The sequence below is a fragment of the Macrotis lagotis genome, chromosome 3, assembly GCF_037893015.1.
Source record: "Macrotis lagotis isolate mMagLag1 chromosome 3, bilby.v1.9.chrom.fasta, whole genome shotgun sequence".
In the NCBI taxonomy this organism is placed as follows: domain Eukaryota; kingdom Metazoa; phylum Chordata; class Mammalia; order Peramelemorphia; family Peramelidae; genus Macrotis; species Macrotis lagotis.
Window position 1 is genome coordinate 213,323,183 of NC_133660.1, and position 20,890 is coordinate 213,344,072.

At 36.2% G+C, this 20,890-nt stretch overlaps 1 protein-coding gene across 1 annotated transcript in view; it reads right to left on the reverse strand.

The window, feature by feature from the left end:
* CRMP1 (collapsin response mediator protein 1) overlaps positions 1 to 20,890 on the reverse strand; it is a 78,783-nt gene that overhangs the window by 3,898 nt on the left and 53,995 nt on the right. The window contains exons 4-11 of the mRNA XM_074227500.1: positions 18,824 to 18,988; positions 12,619 to 12,680; positions 11,253 to 11,333; positions 9,361 to 9,429; positions 8,321 to 8,441; positions 5,382 to 5,538; positions 3,404 to 3,545; positions 1,534 to 1,704 (exon numbers count right to left, since the gene is read on the reverse strand). Of these exons, the coding sequence (XP_074083601.1) occupies positions 1,534 to 1,704; positions 3,404 to 3,545; positions 5,382 to 5,538; positions 8,321 to 8,441; positions 9,361 to 9,429; positions 11,253 to 11,333; positions 12,619 to 12,680; positions 18,824 to 18,988 (968 nt within the window). The remainder of the gene's footprint in view (positions 1 to 1,533; positions 1,705 to 3,403; positions 3,546 to 5,381; positions 5,539 to 8,320; positions 8,442 to 9,360; positions 9,430 to 11,252; positions 11,334 to 12,618; positions 12,681 to 18,823; positions 18,989 to 20,890) is intronic.

A 20,890-nucleotide genomic window follows, 5' to 3' on the forward strand; every position in this document is an offset into this window, starting at 1 on the left:
TAAAAACTCATTTAAAAATCCTACTCTTCCAGGTAGAAGTCTTTGAATGATAGGCCTCTAGACTTCAAAATAACCAGGATCTCTTCAATATACTTGCTTCATTAAAACAGAATTCAAATCATCTATATCTTAGGAAACAAGCCTTCATGAGTTTCTGTGGTCAAAAAAACAATCATCACCTCGTGGTCAACCTTCAGGGTGTCTCTCTGTACATATCTAGATAGGATTTTGATAGCATAACCTCAGTAGAGAACCTTTCAGAACTTATGGAATAAACCCTAAGAACCTAGTATCACCTCTTTAACATAAGAAGGTAACTCCTAGAGGAAGATTTCCTACTTCTACCATTTTCAATGTGTTTCAAACATTTCCATTGGCAATGCTTCATTTTTTTTTTATGCTAACAGAAAACATCATTGATGCAAAACAATGCAAATAGGGAAGGAAGCCCACATGAAAATGAACTGATCAAATCCTCAGGTATTTATTTTGGGGTTGTTCTGCCTGTAAACAAAAACCTAATTTGTTAATGATTTAACTGGATCAAGACAAGTCAAAATGTTTATCATTTGTCTAATTCTTTTTATATCCCCCACATATAACAACTCATGAAAATAAGATACAAAAAGGTAGTGGGCTCCTTTAGCTGATTAGGTCCTTGCACTAATAAATTCAAAGATCTTTTAGAAATGAAGTCCTGCCTAACCAACAACAAAGGGAATGTGCCTTTTAATAGTAATATGCCTTTGACGTAGTGGATAAAGCACCGGCCTTGGAGTCAGGAGTACCTGGGTTCAAATCCGGTCTCAGACACTTAATAATTACCTAGCTGTATGGCTGTGGGCAAGCCACTTAACCCTATATGCCTTGCAAAAACCTAAAAAAAATATGCCTTTGGGATTAACATAAAAATTTTAGTAAAGTGAACATTATTCTTTTACTTATTGACCTAAGAAAACAGAGTTCAATTCTCTTCTATACTTTAAAGGTCAGTAATATTGGTGGGCAAAGGTATCAAATTATTCCAATAGGACATCCAGATTACAGTTCCTTCCTAGTTTTCTGCAACTGAGACCCCCATTTGCATGAACCTTCCAAGTAAGATCTAGGTTTTATAACATAGGAACACACTGGTTCTACTTTGATTTAAAAATCAAAGCAGTAAAAATTTGTTCCTTCAATGTCAACAAAGCATTGAATTTTAAGCTAGAAGGAAGGGACTGTCATCCTGGTTTTAGCAAGATAATCTTAGGCCTTAATGTCTGTGGGCTTCAGTGCCTTCAATTATAAAATGGGGACTGTAACTCTTACTCTACCTACACCAAAGTTTTATTGCAAGAATGACTCTGTATAAACCTCAAACTGCTAATGAAATATTGAGTTATTGTTGAAAACATGGAGAGAAATGTTTTTTTTCTTGACATCACCACTGTACTGGTCATCCGACCTTACAATTTTGCAATTTATTTTTACTAGGTATAAAACATCCAGCTGCTCTGAACCAGAAGGCATGCTGAAAGAGCTCCAACTTACCGACTTGTGATTCTTAGCAGTAATAGTTTTCACTTTGTCAGGATCCCAGATAACCACATCAGCATCCGAGCCCACAGCAATTCTTCCCTTCCTTGGATACAGGTTAAATATTTTGGCTGCATTGGTACTGGTGACTGCCACAAACTGGTTCTCATCCATTTTGCCTGTGGCCTAAAGAGAATTTTCCTTTAATGATATATTTGCCAAAAAAGAAGATTGATGACACACAAACAATGACACTTGAATCAAAACAAGTGGTTTGAACTGAATCATAACCCAAAGGATTTTGAAATTTGGAACTGGAATCAATAGATGTAGGTTCAAGTCTCAGCTCTGTCGCTTACTAACTTTGTGTCTTACCTTCAGATTTCTTCTCAGTAAAATGAGGTTAATAATATTTGCTCTACTGTTTCTGGTAATTACTAGTTATATGACTTAAAGTAAATACTCTCCTCTTTTTTTGTTTTTTCAAGGCAATGGGGTTAAGTGACTTGTCCAAGGTCAAACAGGTAATTAAGTATCTGAACCCAGATTTGAACTCAGGTACTCCTAACTCCAGGGGCTGTGCTGTAACCACTGAACCAGCTAGCCATCCCTACTCTCCTCTTTCCGTGCTCTGGTGTCTTTTTTCTGTAAGACTACGAGCTCCTTGAAGGCAGGGACTGTCTTTTGCCTCTTTTTTGTAACCTTAATGCACATTCCTTAATAGGTACTAAGCACAGTGCCTAGCAGATTGTGGGCACTTTTTAATTGATAGATTCTAAGATGCAGATAATAATACCTGTACTTCCTACCACCTAGGATCATTCTGGGGATGAAATGAGATAAGTTACATAAATATATTGACTCAAAGCTCCTCCATCATGTAGCACAAATTGCCTTCTTTGGAGCTGCTGTGTTATTTCTCCAGCCATTTAATTAGTTATTTAAACCATGTGCTAGCATTATAAAAGAGAGCAACACCACAATGCTGAAAGAAGGAATGTTGAAGAAGTGTGAGCTAAGTCAGCACTTAAACAATAAGACACCATTATACGGTGTCAGTGTACAGGTGGATTCAATATGCAATAGAATTTACTGAGAAAGGCTGGTAAAGTGTCAATAGTTTTCCTTGGTAGAATAACTTTTTCTTCTTTTTTTTCCTTTTGGTGATATGAACTTCTTTCAGTGAAAGAATAAGACGCAAGTGAATGTCAGTAGTGTGGGAGGGGCAAGACTACATGGTAATGTTATACTTTCCCCTACATACAAATAGCAAATAAGTGGTGGAGAACTTTTATCTCTGACATTTCCCAAGATCTGACGTCTTATGAAATTACTTGGTACTATTCTTACATGACCAGGGGCAGTAAAGGATAATTGGATCTCATTACAATATCACAAAGTTCATTGTTGTATAAACTGATGTCCTATACTGGCATCAAATACCAGCATAGCACCAAATCCCAGTGTAACACCACTGTGAATTCTCACAACATTGTTCAACACGTCATGTGAGATATCCATCAGAAAGTCAACAATAGGCCAAACTAGTACAGGAACTCCAAAAATACTGTCATAGAGTCTTAGGTAAATGATTACTACTATAAGCTTGTTTCATTTAAAAACATGTTTTTTGAGACCAATTAATGTCATTAGGTGATACTGGGTTTTTTTTAAAGGATTGGGCTCCAGCTTTTTCATTCCTTTGGCAGATTTCTAAGTCATTACACAAACGATAAGGATTTCAAGTTATCCACTCCAGGTGAAACCATGTTATGAACACTCTTGAAGAGAAGAGGCCCCAAATAAATACTATAAAACACCATAGTCTTGCCGCATACATTGACCTAGACTTCGCTCATCAATAAGAATCTTGAGGATTACTTACAACAGCCTTGTCCCAGACAACAGTCATTCTCTCCTCAATCCCATTCACTCCCTCAGGAATAAGGGTGAAATTGTCCTTGCCAAGAGCCTTCTGGGCAGTGCTATATGGACAATGGCCACTTCCCGTCACCTGAAGATCCCCACTGAGAATGAGAAAAGACCACAATTTTATATTCTTGGTCAATAAATGACAGATGTCTTTACTCTTTAGAAAGGTAACAGATCTGCCATCCTTAGTAGTAGACTGGATTGAGCTAAACCGGAAGTAAGGAAGATCTATTTTCATATTCCACTTTAGAGACTGACCAGTTTCAAGATCCTCAGCAGACATGTCACTCCACCAATGTGGGCTTCAATTCTTTAATCTGAAAAATTGTCATTTTCTTATTTAAATCCATGATGCTATAATAAATAAATATTGGGGTGGAGAATGTTGGAGAATTGAGAATGGAGTGACTGACAATTTGAATGAATTTGTGGGTGACTGACTATATATATATATGTATGTATGTATGCTGATAGTTGTCTTATTTAGGAATTGTTTTCATATCAAAATATTGTTTGTTGAGTATAAAACCTGGTATTTCCTTGCTAATGAACAAGGGAAATGAGTTTTCATCTAGACCAATGCAGGTATATAAAAACACTATATAAATACTACTCAGGTCTTCTAACCAACTACACTCGATTTTCAATTGAATTTCTTTAGTTGTCCCACTTATGCAAACTGACAATTGCATTTACAGATTTGCCTGGCTTAATGCTTTGTTGTTTCCTGTCTGTGTCTATCTTTTTCTGAGCATGTTGAGGGAGAGTATTGGCGGGGGGGGGGGGGGGGGGGGGGGGGGGAAGGAAAGGATAAAAGAAAAAGGAAAATTCATCTTGTTCAATGCAGTTTGTCAGCTGCAGTTAACTGCTCACAGAACATAGAGGTAGAAAGAGATTATGAGGTTCAGTCCCCTTCTTTACACAATAAGAACCTGAGAAAAAAAGGAAGAGAGATGGCCAGCCCAAGGTCGCTTGAGTTGGAAATATCAGTGCTGGGATTTGAAATAAGATTCTTTGACTCCAAATACCTCACTGTTTCTACTCTATGCTCAAAGCTTAAATTCTGATGCAAAGGGGACTCATATTATTGGTTTAAATGAGATTTGAGAATTTGAGGTGTATTTCCTTCATTTGGGCTGTTCCTGTCCAGGCTGCACCAGTATAGTTTCACAGGGAATGGCTTCTGTATCCCAATGTCCTTCCACATAGAGACCACCAGGGGGCATTGCACACAACCAGCAACCAATTTGTCTATGGATTAATGCTATTGGTGTCCTGTGAAGGTTTAATAATTTTTTATTTTAATAGTCACTCTCTTGAGCCCTGCCTTAATCACTAATGCAGAAATAATCAGTCCCCTTCTTCCTAAACACATAACACTAGTCATCTGGATTCAGATTCCCATTTCTGGGAAATATTTTATCCTCAATGGAGAAAGGTTTGAATAAGAATTAATATGGTTGATAACTGGAAGGTGATTATCCCCTAACATTTCTCACTCCTCTACCAGTCTAGCCCCGAGGACTCCACTGACCCATGCTGTGGCCTGATCCCCAAGCTGCAACCTTCTTAGTTCTCACACCTTTCTACCTCTTGTTCTGATGTGCATTTCCTCCTGTAGGAGTTCCTTATTTCAATGAAACTATAGGTCCAGAGTCTGTACTACACATAGACATATGTATACATTTCATTTCAAAAAGATCTGATTTTAGATAAAATCATAAAAATATTAATGGAGAAGTTTCCAAAATGAAGGGAAAAAAGAGAGGGAAAGAATGGGAAGAAGGAAGGAAAGAAGGAAGGAAGGGATGAAAGAGATGAATAGAGGAAAAGAGGGTGAGGGCAAACCAAAGTAGATTTTATTTTTACCTTTCCACCTATCAGGCCCCCAATCCACTTTTGGCTAGCACGTTCTACTCAATGATGCTTACCAGGCTAAAAGAGAGTTCAGGTAATCAGGAGTTGTGGGATCTGGGCTCAGTGGTGGGGATGTCACAAAAGCTGCTGCCTTGGCCCAATTTTTGCTCCAATAATGGGTTCCATCTGTCCCTAGACTTGCAGCAATTGGTTCTCCAAAAACTAAAGGACCTTGGATGAGAGAGAATGTAATGGGTTAAAATAGATAATAGACATACATTCATATATATGTGAATATAAAATATATATATGAATATAACATATATATGTAAATTAACTTTCCATAATCTCCTGTCTATCTCTTATGATTTACTAATGTAGAAGTTATGTGCCAATAACCACCCAAGTGACTTTAAAAAAGTGAAAAGTGACTGGTTAGCCAGTGATTATCATTGGAAGTTCTAGAGACTGTAAACATCCATTCTGGTACAGAAACATAGACAGAATGGCATAGTACAAAGAACTTTGGTCTTGGAATCAGAAGTCTGGGTTCTGATGACATAGCGAATAGAGCATTAGGCCTGGAGTTAGGAAGGCCTAAGTTCAAATCCAGTCTCAGATACATATTAACTGTGAGACTCTGGGAAAGTCACTTCTATTTGTTTCAATTTCCTCATCAGAAAAATATGGATAATAATATTGTCTTCCAAGCTTGTTGTGAAGATCAAATGAGATAATAATTATAAAAAAGCACTTAATATAAGTGCCTGGCACAGTGGATAGGATTCTAAGAATGGAATCAGAAAAATTCTTCCCCTTGAGTTCAAATCTAGTGTTAGACTCTTCCTAGCTATATGATCCTTGGTAAGTCACTTAACCTCTGTTTTTGCCTCAATTCCCTGGAGAAGGAAATGGCAATCCACATCAATATCCTTGTGCAAAAAACCCCATGGGGGCGGCTAGGTAGCGTAGTGGATAAAACACCAGCCCTGGAGTCAGGAGTACTTGGGTTCAAATCTGGTCTCAGACACTTAATAATTACCTAGCTGTGTAGCCTTGGGCAAGCCACTTAACCCCATTTGCCTTGCAAAAACCTAAAAAAAAAAAACCCATGGACAGTATGGTCCAAAGGGTCACAAGGAGTTGGATACTACTGAATAACAACTGCAACAACTCACTATGTAATCTTAGACAAAATTCTCAGCCTCATTTTCCTCATCTGTAAAAAAGGAGTTGTACCACATGATCATCCAACTCTCTTGTAGTCTGAAATCATATATCAAAGAAAGGGGAACAGCGGTCCTCTGGAGCAAGAGACTCCAGACCACGGCATACTTTGTGAATACTTCCAAAAATTTGTTTTCCAAGCCATCCATATGCTTCTAGAGATAGTGGTAAGAAAGTAGTAATAACATAGCTTTATATAACTTCATAATCTACAAAATTCTTTCCTCACAAAACTCCATTTCAGTATGTAATATAGGCCTTATAAGACCCCTTTTACAGATTTAAAAAAAAAAAAAACTGGTCATGACAATCTCTTTCATAGATTGCCATCCCAAAAGTTTTCAGTCTTATTTAAAGGGATCTGATGATACCTACTTGGTTAAATTCAAGGGCATGGATGAAAAGCAAATTTAGTTATTCCAAGGACTGATCGTTCGTTTATCTTTCTCCCTTCTTTCCAGCTCCCTAGTCACCAGCCATATCACCTCTCATTGGCACTTTCACCAACAATTAGCTGAAATCTGAAACTTGAACTAGGTGTCACTTCTGTGTATAGTCAGGTATGAAAGATGCCCTCACTCCAAAGAACTCTTAGTTTTTTGTATATGGAAGCTTTGGGACCACACTTCCAAGTATAAGTCTACCTAGAATAACTAGACTAGGGTCGTTTCTCACCTGTGATCACCATCTTTGACAACCTGACTAACTTGATTCCTCTGCTCCTTACTCATGAATTCTTTTTACCAAAAATTCATAAATCAAAAACCTCCAGGCGGTCTATTGAGCATCTCCTCTTTCCCAAGTATAAAGAAGAAAAAAATCCATATCTCTTGAAATAGAGCTTGAAGCTTTGACTTAGAAGGTAGCCCAATTTGAGGACATGCTTGCTTACACACACACACACACACACACACACACACACACACACACAGAGAGAGAGAGAGAGAGAGAGAGAGAGAGAGAGAGAGAGAGAGAGAGAGAAGAAACTATCAGACAAATCTTACAAAGCAGTTCTTGTTCAGTAAAACACACAGTCACTTTTCTGCACTGTCAGTGAAGACCAAGTTTGGTAGTAGTTGTCCTTTGTAAATGAAGAGGACTATAACACCAAATTAATGGTGACATGGTTTGCATATTACATTTGTTATAGTGAAGGGAATGTTGTGCAAAGAATCCTTTTCACTTGACTTTTCCAGAACCATTACACACCTTAACCTGATTTGATAAGAAACAGGACTTCTTGTGTTGGTCTGGATGCTGTGGGAGTCCTTGGCCTTTTGGATAAGGTTCTCCTCCTGTATCAGCAAGGCCTGCTTTGAACACTATTTTTTTTCAAAGGAAATGCTTTGTGTCCCCAGAGACACTCAGCTAAGAGCATCAAGGGAGAATCTGAAAAGGGTAGCTCACCTTGAGATGGATTGTCAACTCAATAAAGCCACAGTTGGACCTTTGAGGACTCTACTATATTTGTGTCCTAAATCTCAGGGTTTGCTCTCCCAGAAATAATCACTAGTTATCAAATCCTCTAGAAAACTAACAAGTTCCTAAGAAAGATCTGAAAGGGAGCATCCACTGACTCCAAAAAATATAGGAGCTATATATTTTTATTATCCATGTCCTCATTTCCCCTAATAAACAGAAATAACTGAAAATTAATTGAATATGGAAAGATGATTCCTTTGAAAACTAGGCAACGATAGCCACCATCCATTCCCCATTGATTGTGACCAGTCATACAAACACCATCTAGGTAGGGGATTGGGGTAGGAGAAAGTAAAGTCAGTACCTTTCTTCCTTGCCAAGGTAATTATGTCTGCAGCACTTTTGCTCATCACCTTGGTGATATAGACAGGGCAGTTGATTCGGCTGGCTATAGTGATGGCTCGAAAAGCAGCTTCTGCTTCCAGCTGAAAGAGAAAAGAAAATGATTCTCAAAGAGAGGAAGAGCCTGGGGACTAAATTGAGAGTTAAAGAAAAAACATGACTTTCCAAAGTCACATGGCAGAGCCAAATAAGAAGACAGATCCTCTGACTCCTAGCCAGGTATTCTTTCTGCCAAGACACTGGCCTGTCAATCAACAGTGAGGATGGGGCTTTGAAGAATTGGGTCACAGGAACTATAAGGTCTCATGATGAGAAGAGAGGAGTTCTATTTTTCAACTGATAATGACCTTCTCCCTCAGGTTTCATCTGTTACTTTGTTTTGTATTTCCTATGTATACACACATATGCAACATATGCTTATCTATCTATCCATCTATCTATAGATTATATCTTAGTTCTATATCTGTGGGTTATCTCACTACTAGGCTGGAGACTCAAAGAGGGCAGAGATGATGCTTACATTTTGGTCTCTCTCAGCAGCTGGCTCATAGCAGACACTTGTTCTGCACATGGTAGGCACTTGGTAAACACTTATTACATTTGAATTTTAAGTGTATATTTTAGCTATCAGTTTATATCATATTTTCCCTTTAGACACTCGACTCCATAAGCAGGTATCATATCTAAATTTTGCATCTTTCTAAGGGCCTAGCAGACTACTCTGCACTCAATAGATAATTAAGGATTATTATTGTTAAGAGTACAATCAAGAGCACTGTGTCAATTGGCAGGATATCCCTTTTGGGTTGCAAATGTGGACAGCTTAAAACTTTTGAATATTGGCAGGTATAGGGTACAGCTGAAGTTGAATTGTGTCAGCCAACAAACTCTTGTCATTAAAGACCATTAGGAAAAAAACAAAGCTGAGAAATGTCTTTTGTGTGTGTGAGTGGAGATAACAAAATTTCAGTTTTCAACTCAAAATAAATTACTTTTCATTACCTCTTCAGGTCTGCTCAAAGCATGTCCTTCAGGACCTGTAATCCCCATTTCTAAGATTCGTTTTTGTTCCTGGAAAACAAGAAAAAATGTGATCAAATCAAATTACAAAAATTCCATTTTATTTTCTTTCATTTTTTTCTACCACTTCCATTTGGATAATTACTGCTGCTGCTGCTGCTGCTGCTGCTACTATTACTAAGACTACCACTGCTACTGCTATGCTACTGCTAATATTGCTACTGCTTCTATTATTGTTGCTAGCACAGATGCTGCTCTCATTGTTGCTATTGTGGTTGCTATTTTATAACGATGTAAAGATGGAGATAAACTTGGGACAAGTTCATAGCCTACTATAGTGTTATTTTTTATATATTATATATTATATATTATGTATCATATTATATATTTTACAGAGGGCTAAATTAACTGCTGTGGCAAACTATGGGAGAAATGTAATCCTACTGAAAAGGATATTATTGTTATAAATGAAACCAGAAAATAAGGAATCTGAATCTAAGGAGCTGGTAGGTTTTTGTGTATGTATGTATACATTTGTATTTATGCATGCACACATGTATATATATACATATATATATATATGTATATAGACATTCATTTATATTTTTTCATTTGTCCAAAGGAAAAAGGACACAGCATGTCATGAGAAAGCAAAATGTTCAAGAATTCCACGATAGGATACTCTTGAAGTTTTTAGATACATGATGAAATGCAAAAGCAATTTTGTCAGCTCTTTTATTATCAATTGAGAAACTAAAACCATAGAAGTCAAGCAATTTTTTCAAAGGAAATACTTAGCATGAACTAGTAGGGCAAGGATTTGAACCCCACATATTTTGATCCTGAACAATTAAAGGGACTGAACACACACATGATAACTTTCATAATGAGTAAAAGCAAAAAAAAAAGGACCCTATAGAATTAATTGATCTTAAGTATCAACATCTGTTACAGAGGATAAGGAAGTAAAGAAATCCTATAAATGATTGATCAAGCCATTCCACATTTAATTAGCACATCCCTTAGTATTCAATGCAAAGGGGAGAATGATGAAAATGTGATGGAAAAACTTGAATTGGGATCAAGTAACAAAAAAAAAAGGTAAAAGGCATGAAAACTCCCCAGATGTCTCAGATCTATATGATGTTAATTTTTTTTCCAAGGAAGTGGGAAGTTTGATCACAAACACCAAGTGACATTATAAAACCTGAAATTTAAAAAAAACTAACAGAAAGGAACAAGTATCACTTCCAAAGTTGCTATCTATATAATCTGAACTTGACTTCTTAATGAAAAGATCAAAATCAACACCAAGTTAGAAGGAAAAAGCCTTTTAAAAGTATGAAATTAAAACATCTCTAAGTTATTCATATTTTAAAAGAGAGAAAATGGGTAAAAGACTCTCTATGGGCCTCATTTCTAATTTATACTAAAGGAGTTGAAAAAAATGTCTATTTTGACAAAGAGTAGCATTATTTCCTTTGAGATTATAAACCAAGAAAGCAATAACCACAATGAAAAAATTCTTTAAAAAAATAACACTATATTATCTATCACTTATTCTAAAAGGGACAATACTATTATCTCCTTTTTACAAACAGGAAAGTAGATGCTCATGGAAAGGAACATAGTCAAGGTCACATGGTAGGGTCAAAATTAGAACTCATATTTTATTCTCTGTAGACACTCATTTGTGAACCTGTCGCATCCTTTCTCCTTCCTCCACTATTGAATACAAGGAAAACAAGGGTAAGAACCATCAGGATTTGATCATTGTATTCCAGTTCCAGTTTCTGTCACTCATTAGGTTCTTTTTGACTTATCTCTCCCCATTTTTTCATGAGGATGAAGAAACAGGTCCATTATTTACTTACCTGAGCTATCAAATCTCCATTTTCAGCATGAACTAAGATGACTGCTCCAAGCCCTTTTAAGAATGTGAATGCTTCATAGAGCTGAAGAAAAATAAGTAAGAATGAGCCTAAACCCTAAATAATAAAGTCAATATTTTAATAAATATTTGCAACAAAAAACTTATTTTTTCCTTTAATTCTTTCAGGAAACTTGATGTAAATAATACCATTTCTCTACATTAGATTTCTTTGTTCCAAATTGTATATATTTTGAGAAAGTAGTGTTCTAGGCAGATTTACTAAAATAATTTTTTGATAAACAAAATATATATTATACTAAATAGCTAAGATTTATGACATATTAAGGTTTACATTGTACTTTACATAATTATAACATTTGATCTTCACAAAAGCCCTGTAAGTCCATGTAATATCTCCTTTTATAGATTAGGAAGTTGAAGCTGAGAGAAACTAAATGATTTCTTTAGTGTGATATAGATGGTCTTCCTTAATACAAGTTCAGTGTTTCAGTAAATGATTATGAGAAGCAATTCACTTCTAGCAGAAAACTGGCCAGGAAAGGATGATAATTATTATGCTCTTGAACTTCCTTGGGTCCACTGCATCCTGGCAGTTTAGAAACAGCCTACAAGCCAGGAGAGCATCAGAGATGCACATTAATGATCTAGAGAAAGGTCCAGCCAAGCAGCCCTCGAAGTAAGGAGGTAAATCAGGGTCTGCCATGGTCTCAAGTTCTATATTGTCTCCCTCCCACTTATTTCTATGAGGTTCCCTTCCACAGGACAGCACATTATAACTACTGACTCTTTTCAGTTCCAAATACAAGGAGTGTCATATTGCAGGCACGTAATAAATTCTTGTTAATTATTGAAGTCAATATTCAATTAGTAAATACCTTATTTCTCATAAAAGTAAAGTGATATCTCATTGTCTGATTTATGAATAATGTCTGCCAGTGATGAAAATTATCCTGAATCATGCTATTTTCTACAATCACAAGAAAAGGAGAAAGACACTGAGCACAAGTGTTAATGCTTCTCACTTTCTATCTTCTAATTAAAGCACAAAAAGAGTAGGATGGTAACAGTTAAACTATAGGCAAATTTCTCAGTATAAAATCTAACATATGTGTCTTGTCTAGGGATGTAATACTAAATTCTTAACAACTAATTATCTGAATATGTTGAGATTTACTCTGAATTATTAATATTTTCTCCATCACTTTCTTACGTCCAATCAATGAACAAAATAATAAACCAAGGCCTCTATGGTTTATTTCCATAGTATTGGCTATTTCTAAGATGTAAATATTCCCACTGAATTTTCACAATTGACTCGGAAAGCCTGGGGGATAAGAGATGATTACCTGACTGTCGGACATCTGGTAGAGATCTTTATATGCCATGTAGACTTGGAAAGAATTAACACCTGTTGCAAAACAAAAGACAAAGGATTTGCATCATCAGTTGATATTCAGGAGGGAGCTGGATGATATAAGGAATTTTTTTCTTGAACACAAAGAGCACAATGGAAAGTAGAGACATGATTTGCTTTAAACTTTGCCAGCAGGTAAATTTGGTTTGTATTTGTAGTTGAGACATCAGGGAAAAGGACTTTCATTCATTTATGAAGAGGTTATGGGTAGAAAACATTCCCAAATGGTTCTGATAAAGAAAATAAATTTTAAACAATTATTAATTGCATGTATTTATATTTACTAGAAACCACTTTATAGATAAAGATATTTATACATGCATATTATACATATTTATACACATTTATCTAAACACACACTACCACCTTCAACAACAACAATTCTTTGAGAATTTTATCTTCATTTTACAGATGAGTAAAATGAGATTCAGTAAGTTAAAGTGGCTTGGTTAGCTAAGGGGTGGAGCAAAGGTTAGAATCTAAATGTTAAGGCCAAGGTCAATAGTATTCTTTCCCTCAAACCGTTTTACTTCTCTGTGAGAAGACCAACACTATATGTTATAAACTTAGATAATCTATCATCCTTAGGGCTTCTTTTCATTTTAAAATCAAGAGGTTTATTGTTACTTTATGATTAATATATTGTCAAATTGGCTTTGATGTTTTCCCACAACTAAATACCATCACTCACTTAACAAAAGTTAGTACTTAACCAGACTGAGGAACAAGGCAGAAAGAGCAGTTATGTGAATATCATTGCTATCCCAGCTTACACTCTTCATGTACTGCATATTATTCCCACTGAGGAAAAGTATTCCAACAAATTAATGAGGCAACCTTTTCTGTAGCAAGCAGTTACAGAAGTAATAGAATTGAACTTCAAAATTTCCCTTGATTTTATTGGTCTGCACCCATGTTACTTGAACATATTTTAGTTTTTAAAAATTATATACAAGGGGGAAAAACTGACCTAAGATAATACTGAAGCAGTCAAATATATGATCAATTTCTAGGTTAGATGGGTCATCTTAATCTTTTTTGTGTCCTGAGTCTCTGGTAGTCTAGAAAAGCCCATGGTGCTCTTCTCAGAATCATATTTTTAAATAACTGAAGGAAATGTCAATTTCTTTAAGAGGTTGGTGAAAATAAATATGTATTTTTTTTCTATCCAAATTCAGTAGGAAATAGAAGTAAATTCAGAAAGCATTTGGAGGAATGAATGACAGAAACAGTCAGAGCAAGAGTAGAGAGGGTAGCTAGGATAAAAGAGGCACTCAATAAATAGGTTTGGGAATAATGCTACACCTAATTATCTTTTCCCACATTGCATCCCCTGGGACCTTTGTTAGAAGCTAATCCTACCTAATTGGTAAAGTTTCTACATTCCTGCAGCTATTTTTATACAAGTAAATGTATATTATTATAACATTTAGAGCTAGGAGAGTTTAGAGTTTATCTATTGTCCAATAATTTCAACCGAAAGATTTGGAAACTAAAGTCCAGAGATATTGGTTCATGTCTGCCTTAATGTCTAAAAAAATAGTAACTGAATAGGGATTCTATTCTGGATCACCTCTTTTCTTGTGTATTTGATTAATATTTCGAATCCTCCAGAAGACTGTTATCATACCAGAGTACCCACAGTAAACAGTAGATTTTACTTACCTAGAAATGCACAGTGAATACTTTGAGAAAACTGAATAGTCACCAAGATCATTACATAAAGAATACTGACCCCATTTACCCAAAGGTAAATTGAACAGCAGCGACTGTGAACTTATGGTCTGCTATCCAGAGTCATGTTTGAATTATTAGCAAGTCATTTATGCTGAATCGATATTCCTCTCTAATGATATGCACCCACTCCAGAGATTTCGTCCACTCTAGAAATAACTTTCCAAGCTTTAAATATAGCATTGATCCTTAGCCAATTCTTCTCAGTTACACAAATTGCTTTGTCTTGTTTCCTGAATATCGGTCAGTTGTTAGGTCAACTACTCCTAAAGGGTAGTTTCATGTAACATTTTAGAGGTGGTTCATGTCCTAAATTCCCTGGAACTGATGGAGACAGAAATTCAAAGCCTCAGCAAGTTATAGAATGATAGTGTAATGTAGTCTGAAGAACACTGGCCTGTGAGTCAGGAAACCTGAGTTCAAGTTTATTCTCTGACATTATGGATGTGACCTTGAACAAATTACTTACACTCATGATCTTTAATTTCTTGCTCTGAAAGAGGTCCTAAAGATATGTTGTTTGATGTATAACAACTAATTAACTGAAAATTCATGACATACTTTTAAGTTTGAATTATTGCCATTACTATTACTCCATTATTAATTCATTAATAATTTAATTGATTTATAAATAATATTAAGTATTAATATTTTCTGTCTTAAGCCTAATTAAAAATTAACAAAATAATAAATCAAGTCCTGATCCATAGTGTTGTGGACTGGTGAACAAGTTGATCTCTTAGTTTCTTTTCTATTTCAAAAAAAAATGCTATGATTTGCCAAGGTAGTAGGAATGGCCCTAAAGACTTACAATAGACAGACAGATACCCTCTCCAAGGATAGCGAAATGAAAGAAAAGCTTTTCCATTTATATCTATTGCAATCTGTCCCTAAAGAATTATGCTACATTTGAAATCAATCCAATATGAAACAATGGGGTAGTCCCCAGAATGAACAGATATTGAAGCCTATTAAAGGGAGACAAGAAGTCCACTTAAGCTGCCTGTAAAAATTATCAGACTCCAAATCAATTCCTTTTAAATGTAATAAAATCACTCCTATTTTCTCCAGTTCCAGAAATTTAAAAGGCGTTCCCTGGTAGTATTAACCTTTTCAGGTCTAGAATAGAAGGCTAGAACCACAGAATGGTTAAAATTCAAAGAGACTTTCAGAGTCCAACTAGACCAATCTGTTCCTGAATATGAATTTCTTCTACCAATAATAAATCAATAAACAATTTTAGTACTTACTATATGCTAGAAACTATACCAAGATATGTTGTGATACAAAAAGAGATAAAAGATAATTCCTGCCCTCAAGAAGCTTAGAACATTCACTTCCACCTGAAATAAGGGCAAAACTTACTACCTCTCAAAACAAGAAATTTCACTATTAGATAAATTCAATCAGGATTGTTTTCCCCTTACACTGGGGCAATATTTTCCTTTCTGCAATTTCTACCAATACCAGTTCCTACATTTGTTCTCTTCAGACAAATAGAACAAGTCTATTCCTTCTCATCCTCATTCTCTACCATCCCTCATTGTAGTTCTTTAAAGTCAGTCATGTCAATCCTAAATCTTATTTAAATATGCTGTTGGCTCTTCCACTGATCCGTTTATAGAATCTCAGTATCATTGTTCTTCTTCCTAAAATGCAGTGACCAGAATTGAGCCCCATTTTCCCAGTGTGATCTGACCAGAGCATATGTGATGTGAGTGTGTAAGAGAGAGACAGACAGACAAAAAGATTGATAGAGACAGAGACAGAAACAGTCAGAGATTGATTCAGAACGAGACAGAGAGAAAATGAGAAAGAGAGACAGAGAGAAGGCTTCAGGAAGAATAGATAAACTTAGTACAAAGGGCACTGTAGGTTAGGTGGGTGGGTCTGAAAATATAGAAGGGCAGATAGTAAGGCTCAGGGGATCTTAGGATGCAATTTCAGGGCAGATAGTAACAACTGCTCACCCTCCCCCTTATTGTAAGGATTATAGGCGATGACACCCTCATCTAAAAGTTTTGGGCAGCCATGCCTGTTCTACCAGGCGGGGACCCTAGAGTTACTGGCATACCACCCCTGAGAGTGGACCTAAGAGTTCAAGTGGAAAGGAATTCTAACCCTAATTCCTTTTAATAACAGTCAGGACTGGAGGGTCAGTGAATCCTGACTCTGTCATTGAATACACTAACTAGATCTCTCAACTAAATGCTATTGATAAGTAAGACTTCAGGACCTGGTAGTCCACTCAATGCCTGACCTGAAAGTAACCTGAAAGATCATCTAGTTCAAACTAAATTCTAGAAAGGAAGAAATTTGTCCAAGGTCACTCATGTGGTGTGTAGAAAAACTGGAATTAAAACTCAGGTCATCTGCAATAGTTCAAGTGTTCTTTCTAATAAACCTTAGATCATAAAATGTTGCAGCCAGAAAGGATTAGACTGCATATAGGGTCAGAGCTGACTGGTCCTGAAGAATGTGGGACACAAAAAACTGGAACAGAAAGATAAATAAAATGTCTTAGAGATCAGTGGTATCAAACTCAAATAGAAATTGATTACTGTCAGAAGCATATTGACTTAGAGGCTCACAAATTAACATAACCTATGGTGTTATATGTATGTCTATGCATACATCTACATATATTCACATATGTGTGTTTATAAAATGTATGTATATATGTATTGTTCTTAGAGCAGCTAGGTAGTACAGTGGATAGAGTGCCAGGCTTGGACCAGAAGACATCTTTGTGAGTTCAAATCTGGCCTCAGACACTAGCTGTGTAACCTGGGCAAGGCACTTAAACCTGTTTGTCTCAGTTTCCTCATCTATAAAATTAGAGAAGGAAATAGTATCTTTGCCAAGAAAACTCTGAATGGAGTCATAAAGAGTCAGACATGATTGAAAAGTCAAAACAAAAACTTTATTTTTATTTATTTGTTAAATATTTCTCAATTACTTTTTTCAAATAAGAAAACAAGAGTGCAGAAAAATAAAATGGCTTTGCGAGGCTTACACAAAAAGCACAGTCTCCCATTCAGGGCCATTTTCCACTGTCATAGTTGTCCTTCAAAAGAACGCTCCCCCGGGGTCTTTACTAAATTGATTGTCCAATTAAATGCCATAGCCAGAATGTCTGAGGCCTCAGGGTATCTCACTACATTTTTGTGATTGAATTTAAAATCATTGGTCATGCTATATTATTGGCCAGAATCCTCATAGACCTCTGCTGAGCTTCCCCTCAAGAAATATTATTATTCTATTATGAACAGATGAAACATGTTCTTTTGGAAGTTCCTGTTGCAATTTCTGGCCAAAGTGACACATTTCATTAGCAATGACTCATATCTAACCCCATAGTCAATAAGCATGCTCTTGATCTGCTCCACAAAAGGCTACCTTGTCAGCATATTTATATGTGTGTGCATATATATGAGGTAGCTAAGTGGCACATGTTTGTTCTTCATTTTTTCAAAGAAGACCATGGCATCAGGGAGGTGATGCCATGACATGCCCATGAAGTGGATTGGGGGGGGGGGGGGCTGTGCTAAGTCACCAGTTTCATTTTCTCCTCCAGAGTCATCTGAGTCCATTGACTAGATATGAATCAGGATGACTGGATATGACCCTGGATGCAAGGCAATCAGGATTGAGTGACTTGCCCAAGGTCACCTAGTTCATAAGAGTCAAGTATCTGAGACCAGATATGAACTCCAGGCCTCCTGCCTCCATGTTCAGTGGTCTATCCACTAGGCCACCTAGCTGTCTCATGGATATTCTGGAATTAGAAAGACATGAGTTCAAATCCAGCCTCAGATACTTATTAGCTGTGTGATTCAAGGAAAGTTACTTAACCCTGTTTGCCTCATTTTCCACATTTGTAAATTGGTGTGTCTGGTCTGGAGGGTCCTGAAGAATCAAACATAACTAAACAACAGCAATAACAAAAATGTATGTATATTTTATATATGAGCATAGATAGATGCATATTGAAGCTCATCCTAGATGTTATAGTCCATTACACACAAATAAACACATGTATGTTTGTGTTTACATGTAAACACACATGCAAGATACATGTCCTCATGCACATGTGTGCGTGCATTATGAAATCAAGAATGGATTGAACAAGACATCTATCTATCCCTGATTTTTGCCAAATAGAAAATTGAGAATTAGAAAGAAATTTAATTCACCCAAGATCACATAGCAAATAGTAGAACTGAGACTGTAGCCCAGAAATCCTAATTTTTAAGCCATGGCTCTATTTTCTTTCCTTTGTTCAAACCTCAGTACCTGCCATAGGGCTGGGTATTCAGAAAAGTCTTGCTAATATAATTACATTAGGCCCCAAGACAGAATATAAATCATAGAAAATAAAGCATTCCTTGATGATCACTGACCTTTGTCTTGCACTAACATATCCAGCTCTTCTCGGATCCCATCATACCAGCTGGTGATGTCCACGTGGAGAGAGTAATCACAACAGGATTTGGTGTCGGCAGCCTCATGCCACTTTTCAAAGGTGGCGAGTAAACTGGCACCAGGCTCGGGCAGGACATGGTCAACTGGAAGAGAATAAGAAATGCATGGTCAAAGCTAATCCAGAACGTGGAACATTTAGTGTAGGGGGAAATCAGAAAGACTTATCTTCTTGAGATAAAAATCTGACTTCAGACACTTTCTAACTATGTGACCCTGGTAAGTCACTCAATTCTGTTTGCTTCCGTTTCTCATCTGTAAAATAAGCTGGGGAAGGAAATGGCGAACCATTATAGCATCTTTGTCAACAAAGTTCCAAAATGAGGTCAAAAAGAATCAGACACAATAGAAACAACCTAATAACAACAAAAAGAAAAAGGGGTCAAAAATTTGTCCTACAAAAAACAAAACCATTCCTTCATGAATAAAAATTCTTTCTAACAACTCTGTTTCCCTAGTCTGAGCTCCATTTCTTCCTGCACATATAACTTCAACAGCTCCCTGGCTAAGTGTGCTCCTCAGTACATCTTTCACATACTACTACATTACTCATTCATTCATGTCAGTCTTGAACCCAAACACCTTCCATAGTTCTCCACTGACTTGAACATAAAGTCAGAACTCCTCATCTGGTCATCTGAGGTGCTATATAATCAGACCCCACTCTTCATATAAAATCTTATCACAGAATATTAGAACTAGAAGGATCTTTATCAAATATCTAGTCTAAAGAAAAGGAAACTGAACACTGACCCCATTACATAGCTATTTTGCAACATTCCACAAACAGTCTACCTTAGGTCCATTTTATTATTCTGTAACCATTCCCAATACCATAATCATATACATCTTAAAGCTTTCAAACTCCTGCAATTAAGTTTCTCAAATATTTATTGGCTATTATTTGCAAAGCATAAACTGAGTCACTGGACATATAAAATAAACAAACAACAAATTCCTGCCTTCAAGCCACTTACATTCTAATAAAGAATACTTCTTGTTCAGTCCTATCTGACTCTTCATGACCTTGATTAGGGTTTTCTTGGCAAAGATGAGGAAATTATAGATGAGGAAATGAGAATAAACAGAGTTAAATGACATGTCCAGGGTTACTAAGTGATTTGTTATGCATAAACTATTTATACACACACACATATATATAATTATTCATGTAATTATATATAAGCATATATCTGTATTGAAATATACTTGTATTTTAACAAAATATAATTTGTGGAAGAGGAGCACTAACTACAAGATAGACAGAAAAGTAGTCTCATAGGAACTGGTCCCTGAGATGAAGGAAGCAGAATTTTCTAAGAGATATAACTGATAAGAAAGCTGTTTGGGCATGCATAAAGACACATGGGTAAGCAGGAGGAACAATGTTAAGTCCAAGGAACAGTAAGAAATTTGGTTTAGCTGGTATTTAGTGTGTTTGTAAGGAGTAATGTGAAATGTCTGGAAAGGAAGGCTGGAGAAAGAGTGTGAAATGTTTTCAAAGACAGATTGAGGAGTTCAGATTTTATTTTATGGACACCAATAAGCACCTGAATATTTTTAAGTGGAGAGTGATATGGTCATCCTCATGATTTGGGGAAATTATTTTTGTAGCTGCTTATAGGATGAATTAAATAGATGTCTGAAAACAGGGAAACCAATGAAGAGATCATTGCTGTAATCTAAATTAAAGATGAAGGCCTGAAATATGGGGGTGGCCATGTGAGTAGAGACAAGAAAACAGATTTCCCCCAAGTTACATTTTTAAATTAAATTTTATTTTTCTAATTAAGATAAAATTAATCTATTTTCTCTCCCTCCCATCTTCCACTTCATTAAGGGAAAGAAAAAAGAATACACACATACACACACACACACACACACACACACACACACACAGACATAAATGAAGACATTCCAGGTTAGTGCTTTGGGGGATATCAACCATCAGATGACTGTTGAGCAAAGGAGATAGAAATGAGTAGACA